Here is a 7,108-nt window from a genome sequence, read left to right on the forward strand (position 1 = left end):
TTACTAAAGAAACATTAAATGTATCTATTATGCAGTCCATCTCAAAAAAGGAAATCAATAATATCTTGTTAAACCCTCCATTTTTTTCTACCCTTCCCCATCCTTTTCTTGTAGCAGCAAAGTCTTGAGTATGGTTTATAAACCATGCTTCTACTTTGTTTTCCTTGTAGCAATGGTGATATTAAATATCTATCCTAGTGAAATGAACTGTTTTCTAACTTCTCTGTAGTTTTGTCCATGTCTTGCAGTGTATAAGAGAGTTGTTTTTTATTGATGCATAAAATTCCGTAGTATAAATGTACCAGAGCTTGTTTATCCATTTCTCTGTAATTGTTTTTTTTCATCGTTTCCATGTTTTTGTTATTGTGGAGATTGCTATAACAAACATAGATGTACACATGTTTATTTGTGTTGTATTCTTAATTTCATTGGTGTCTATACCCAGTAGAGAGATTGCTGAATCATAAGGTACTTGTATATGCATTTGTGTAAGGAAGTGCCACACTGATTTCCTTAATGGTTGTACAGTTCTACAGTCCCACCAGTAATGTAAAAGTGCTCCTATGTCTTCACGGCCTTGTCAGCGTTTATTACTTTCTGTTTTCTTGAATTTTGCCAGAAATGTCCATGTATGGTGATATCGCATTGCTTTAATTTGTAATTCTCTTATTGTTAATAAACATTTCTTCATATAGTTGTTGACTGGATGTTGTCTTTGGTAAATTGTTTATTCATGTCTTGTGCCTATATTTTTATTGTTAAGGTTTAGTTTTCTATGTATTTTGGAGATTAGCTCTTTCTCTGATGTGCTATTGCTGGGTTCCCTTTTGACTGTCTTGATGTGCCTGTATGTAGTATTTTCAGTAGGTTCCCGTTCCTTACATAGACCTTTTATGGCTTTTGCAGTGTCATGTCTTCATTTCTGTCTCTCTCCTTGCAGTTTGAGTAGACTCATGTCCTTAGCTCATGCCTTTCAAGTGTTCGCAATTGATAGTTTCTTTCTTCATTATCAATACTGCTTGTCTCCGGTTGAATGAGTGAAGATTGTGATTTAACTAGTTCACACTGAATGATCACTTTCGAAATGTCCTCGATGCATTTTTTTCTCAAAACATTTCTAAATGGTAGCATTTCAGGATAATGAAAAAAATTAGATGATTATTATAAGATTTTTCCTGTATATTTGAGCCTATCTTTAAGCCATTTAATCACTTGCATAATGAAATTAAGATGAATTTGGGACAGGAGAGAGTTTAAGATTTATTATTTTGATAAGTAGATTGGGTGATTGAAAAATATAAGAGTATGTTGAAAGAAAAATAGGTACAAGTTGGACTATGAGCATGTTAATTGAAATTTTTCTAACTTTTGAAATGATGCTCAGTAGGTAGTTTGATATATAGAAACACACCTCAGCCAGGAGGTATAGAAAAGATGTAATTTATTGAAAATTATGAAATCATCCTTGGATTGTGTGAAGAGAACAGATGACAACCCCATGAAACAACAACTTGAATGCAGTAAATAAAACAGGTCATTTGAGAGGTGGGAGGAAAACCAGAGAAATGGGGAGTCGACACTTGCTCCCTGGGTTCCAGCAAGTAATAAAACCTGCGTGCCCATCATGTAAATGCTTTCAGAGTTACTTTTGCATTTCCAACTGGTTTGGGCTTACTGAGGAAAATCCTCAAATAAAACATATCACTAAATGACTTAAGCTGTGTTTGTGAAATACTGTTGTAACATAATCAAATAAAAATTCGGTTACTTAGTTCATTTTAGAGTTGCATGATTTATGAACACATGCTATAGCATTATCACTATTTTTCTTAGTTTCTGAAAGGTTATGGGGCATTCTATAGAGCCTTAATTTTAGTGCTTACAAAGTGCTTTACGACTTCCTGTTTTTGGCAAGAATTATAACAAGTAACTGTAATAGTTTGGTTGTTCTTACATAGATAAACCAGGGAGGTGATCCCAAATTAAATCTTTAGTTCATGGCTGTTCTTATTTTGATATACTCTAGCTTTAAGTAAATATTTGTATTTAAAAAGGAATTAAATGCACATGTGGCACCATTAATATTTTAGCATTCCTAGTAACTTTTACTTTTACATCTTAAAGATAAAATAAAAATCAGACTGCATCCATGCCTATTACCAGCATTTTGAAAAAGTTATTGTAGAAAGGGGAGAGAGATAAGAAAGTATGCATAAAACCTTCAAAGTAAGTCAAGGCGAGAAACTTAGAATAGCTAGACTGTAGAACATAAAGTCAGCTGCAGAATAGCCTGCACAGCCTTCTAACACATCAACTCCAGGTAGATAGAGCCTTTGTTTCTCCTTGCTGAGGTTGGACAGTGTTCTGAGGATGAAGTAGCACTGGGCAAGCAGTGAACTTTAAATTCAAATCTTTTGTAGGTAGAATAGCAATGAAGTGAAGTAAAATGATTCATGTGGAGGTAGTGGGATCATTGGTTTGAGTCCCCAAAGCAATGCCCTCTTAGGGTTTATAGGCAGGGCATTTAGTTTGTTTTAGAACCTGAACAGTTTCAAGGCTTAGCTTGCAATGAATAAGTTCAGATGTACTATTGAACAGTTTTCAGTTTTTCCTCACTTAACGAGAACCTTTTATTTGAAGAAGTAAATGTTTTTGCGACATTCTAAACTTGCTGTATTTTTATGCAAATAACCCCCTTACTGAAAATATTCTCTACTAGTTTTTTATATACATAAAAATAATTAGCATACCCCTCCCCCCAGAATAATTTATTTCAAAAGATGGCATTGAATCTGCAGCTCCGGAAGAGGGTCATATCTGATCGGAGCACACGGGAGCAGATGGAGGAGAAGGAGGAGCAGAGAAGTGAAGCACATTCTGGCCCACCAGGCCTTGAGGACGAAGATACCAATTAGCCTATCTTTAAGCCAGTCCACAGAAAGGACCACATGGCCAGCCGCACTGTGAGACATGACGCCCCTCACTGACCCATAGCCCTACAGGGGACAACACCGAAGACAGTGTGGGAATTGCACCCAATCTGATCCCACCACACCAAGGCAAAACACTAAGGGGGTGCAACAGAACAGCAAAAGAATGGAGCAGCAAGGTCCCCAGGGAATGCTAAAGGTGGACTTAGAGGCCAGGGCGTGGTGCCCCAACAGACTGGACTGGAAAACACTCCTAAAGGCCAAGAAATGATCCTTGAACTAACTACAAGCTTTTCTTTTTTTGTTTTTGTTTTTTTGTCGTTGGTTTGTTGTTGTATATTGTTTGATTTTGCTCTGTCTTGTTTTTGTGCATGTTATTATCTCCGCAGGTATGTCTAAATAAGATAGACTGGATGAACAATCTGGAGGAGAAAACAACGGGACTGATAGTTCCTGGGGGTACATGGGAGAAGGGGAGGTGGGGGGAAAGATAATGGTGTTGACAAACCTAGGGACAAGGGAACAAGTGATCCAAATCGGTGGTGAGGAGGGTGTGGGAGGCCTGGTAGGACATGACCAAGAGTAATGTAACCAAGAGGAATTGCTGAAACCCTGGTAGGGACTGAGCATGATAGTGGGACAGGAGGAAATTCAAGGGAAATAGAGGAAAGAGCTGGGAGGCGAAGGGCATTTATAGAGGTCTAGATAAGACATGTACATATGCAAATATATTTATATATAAGGATGGGAAACTAGATCTATGTGCATATATTTATAGGTTTAGTATTAAGGTAGCAGAAGGACATTGGGCATCCACTCAAGTACTCCCTCAATGCAAGAATACTTTCTTCTATTAAATTGGCATTCTATGATGCTCACCTTCCCAACACAACCGCTGAAGGCAAAGCGGATGAATAAGCAAATGTGAAGAAAGCTGATGGTGCCCAGTTATCAAAAGATAGAGCGTCTGAGGTCCTAAAGGCTTGAAGGTACACAAACAGCTATCTAGCTCAGAAGCAACAAAGCCCACATGGAAGAAGCACACCAGCCTGTGTGATCACGAGCTGCCAAAGGGATCAGTTATCAGGCATCAAAGAACAAAAAAATAATATTGTGTGCTCACCTCCATAATACGACCACTGAAGACAAATGGGTGCATAAGCAAATGTGAAGAAAGCTGATGGTGCCCTGCTATCGAAAGATACAGAGTCTGGGGTCTTAAAGGCTTGAAGGTAAACAGCCAACTAGGTCAGAAGCAACAAAACCCACATGGAAGAAGCACACTGGCCTGTGCAATCACAAGGTGTCGAAGGGATCAGGTATCATCAGAACCAAAATCTTACCATAGCGATTGAAGGGGGAGTGTGGAGTGGACACCCAAAGCCCATTTGTAGGTCACTGGAGATCCCCTTGTAGAGGGGTATTGGGGAGGATACAAGCCAGACAGGTTGCAATGTAGCATCAATGAAAAATACAACTTTCCTCTAGTTCCTAAATGCTTCCTCCGCCCCTCACTATCATGATCTGAATTCTACCTTGCAAGGCTGGCCAGACCAGAGGGTGTACACTGGTAGAGATAGGAACTGGAAGCGGAATTCAGGGCAGATGATCCCTTCAGGACCAGTGGTGTGTGTGGCGATACTGGGAGCGTAGAGGGAGAGTGGGTTGGAAAGGGGGAACCAATTACAAGAGTCTACATGTCACCTCCTCCCTGGGGGACGGACAACAGAAAAAGTGGGTGAAGGGATAAGTTGGGCAGGGCAAGATATGACAAAATAATTTATAAATTATCAAGGGTTCATGAGGGAGAGGGGAGCGGGGAGGGAGGGATAAAAAAGAGGACCTGATGTCGGGCTTAAATGGAGAGCAAATGTTTTGAGAATGATGAGGGCAATGAATGTACAAATGTGCTTTACACAATTGATGTGTGTGTGGATTGTGATAAGAGTTGTATGAGCCCCTAATAAAACAAAAAAAACCCCAAATGTTTGACAAAAAAAATTAGCAGTGTTCTTAATGTGAAAATGTGTTCTTTTTAGAAATATCTGTTTCCATCATAGCATCTTACCTATCTTATGTGAAAACAGTCACATATAATTTTTTTATTTTGATGACTCATATAATTTTTGCCTTGTTTATTAATCTATGTCTACATCACCTATTAGCAAGTGCGCTCCTTAAGAATGAAGGCAATGGCACATCCATCTTTGGCTCTTCAGTGGGTAACCAGTTAAATGTTTAAGTGATCACTAAGAATTTCTTGGATCAGCATGTTGCTAAATGAGTGTAATGATGTTGGCAGGTGGGGTTGACATTTATCTCCTATGTAAGGTCACTAACAGTCACTTGTGACAATGGCTTCAATGTTCCCTGACTGCTATTCTCAGTTGTCCTCTGTGTCAAGATTTTGTTTCCCTAGTTGTCTTCATATACTAATTAGGGGTTATGAGCAGATGATAAGCGCGATAGAAGACATGTTGTTAGATTAGTGAGCCCAAAGTAAAAATTTCATATTTAGGATTTCTACATAGTTTAGCATCATGAAATCATGCGTTCCTGGAGATATTTCTTTCTGGTGTGTGTCTGCTTGTTGAGAAGCTGGTCTAAGGTAGATAATTGAGGGAAAGTTAAAGGTGGAACCATAGGCATCTGTTGTTGGTAGATTGAAAACTGCAGCTTTGTACTGAAAACTGCTGGTTTAAAAAGACTCAGACTGATTCAGTAACTACAATTTTTTATTTTCTGTAATAGTTAACTGCTTACTTGGAGAAGGTGGGTTTTGTGTGTGTAGTAGAAGTTGGGCAGCTCCCTACAAGGTCAGCAGCATAAAACCACCAGCCCCTCTGTGAGAGAAAGATGAGGCTTTCTGTCCCTATAAACATGTACAGCCTTATAAACCCACAGAGGCAGTTCTGTTCAGCCCTATAGGGTCACTGTGAGTTGCAATGCTGGGGAATCTGAGTATTAGGTGTGGTTGAGTTAGTTCCAACTCCTAGTGACCCTATCTGTGTACCACAGAATGAAACACTGCTCACTCCTGGGACAACCTCACAATTACATGTAAATTTAACTTTCCTTTTTTGTTTTGCCTAAGCTGTAGTTAGTATTCAGTTCCCATAAAGTTTTAATTAATCTCTGTTTGGATTTTAGGTGTTAGAGATGGACATATAAGCCATGATGTTTTGCATGGCTCACTCGAAGGCTTTCAGGAACTCGGCAACCCTCATGAAGAATCAAACAAAAAAAGCAGTGTTAGAAAGGTCAGTGTTCTTGTATAACAGTGTCATTCTAAACTTTCAAATGCTGCTACACTCTCATAGTCTGTTCTGGGTTTATGAAGCATAAGCTAATCTATTAAACTTGGATTTTATTTAAGTTAATTATGAGTAAATGTTGGAAACTTCTGATAATAAAACGGGGAACTTTGGTCACATTTAGGACACAGAGTTACTGTGGCTGGAACAAGCTTTCTCACATCACTTTGCCAATGTATTTCTGACTTGTAAAAATGCCTGCAGCTTCCCCTGAGCAGAGCCTGTTGGTTGTGCCAGTGTTTGTTGTAGTTCTGTAATCTGAATCAACATTCAGGAGGTAGGATTTTGTTAAGAACCCAAACATTCACTTGTAAACCAGTCAAGGTTTGAACTTTAGCCATTCGAGGGAAACATTTCTATACTAGCACTTGGGTTCCCGGAATCAGCTCATTTTCCTTTTTACCCCCCTTCCCCCTCCCTCTCTCTGCCCCCCTCCCCCATGCACCCTTGATCATTTATAAATTATTATTATATCTTATATTACACTGCCCAGCGTCTCTTTCTCTTTAACTAATATCACAGTATAGATCTTTTTTTTTTTTTAAGATAATTTTATTGGGGGCTCTTACAACTTATACCAACCCATATATCAATTGTATCAAGCATATTTGTATATATATTGTCATCATCAGATACGGATTTTGACCTGAATAATTGTAAAAACTAGAATCCCAGCCCATTGACCGCAAATTGATTCCAACACAGAAAACCCTCTGGGGCAGAGTTAAAACTACCCTTGGATTCCCGAGGCTACAAATATATATTTTTTTAAATCAATTTATTGGGGCTCATAAAATTCATCACAATACATAGATCAATTGTGTAAAGCACATCTATACATCTGTTGCCCTCATCATTCCCAAA

The 7,108-nt window shown here is 38.7% G+C and overlaps 1 protein-coding gene across 2 annotated transcripts in view; it reads left to right on the forward strand.

The window, feature by feature from the left end:
• The window catches only part of MCPH1 (microcephalin 1), a 343,376-nt gene that overhangs the window by 58,818 nt on the left and 277,450 nt on the right, over positions 1-7,108 (forward strand). For both annotated transcript variants that reach the window (XM_030884654.2, XM_045286702.1), the window contains one exon: positions 6,081-6,190. In XM_030884654.2, coding sequence (XP_030740514.2) covers positions 6,081-6,190 — 110 coding nt within the window. The remainder of the gene's footprint in view (positions 1-6,080; positions 6,191-7,108) is intronic.

The sequence above is a fragment of the Echinops telfairi genome, unplaced genomic scaffold (genome assembly GCF_000313985.2).
Source record: "Echinops telfairi isolate 266 unplaced genomic scaffold, ASM31398v2 ScPeMD7_9;HRSCAF=40, whole genome shotgun sequence".
Taxonomy (NCBI): Eukaryota; Metazoa; Chordata; class Mammalia; order Afrosoricida; family Tenrecidae; genus Echinops; species Echinops telfairi.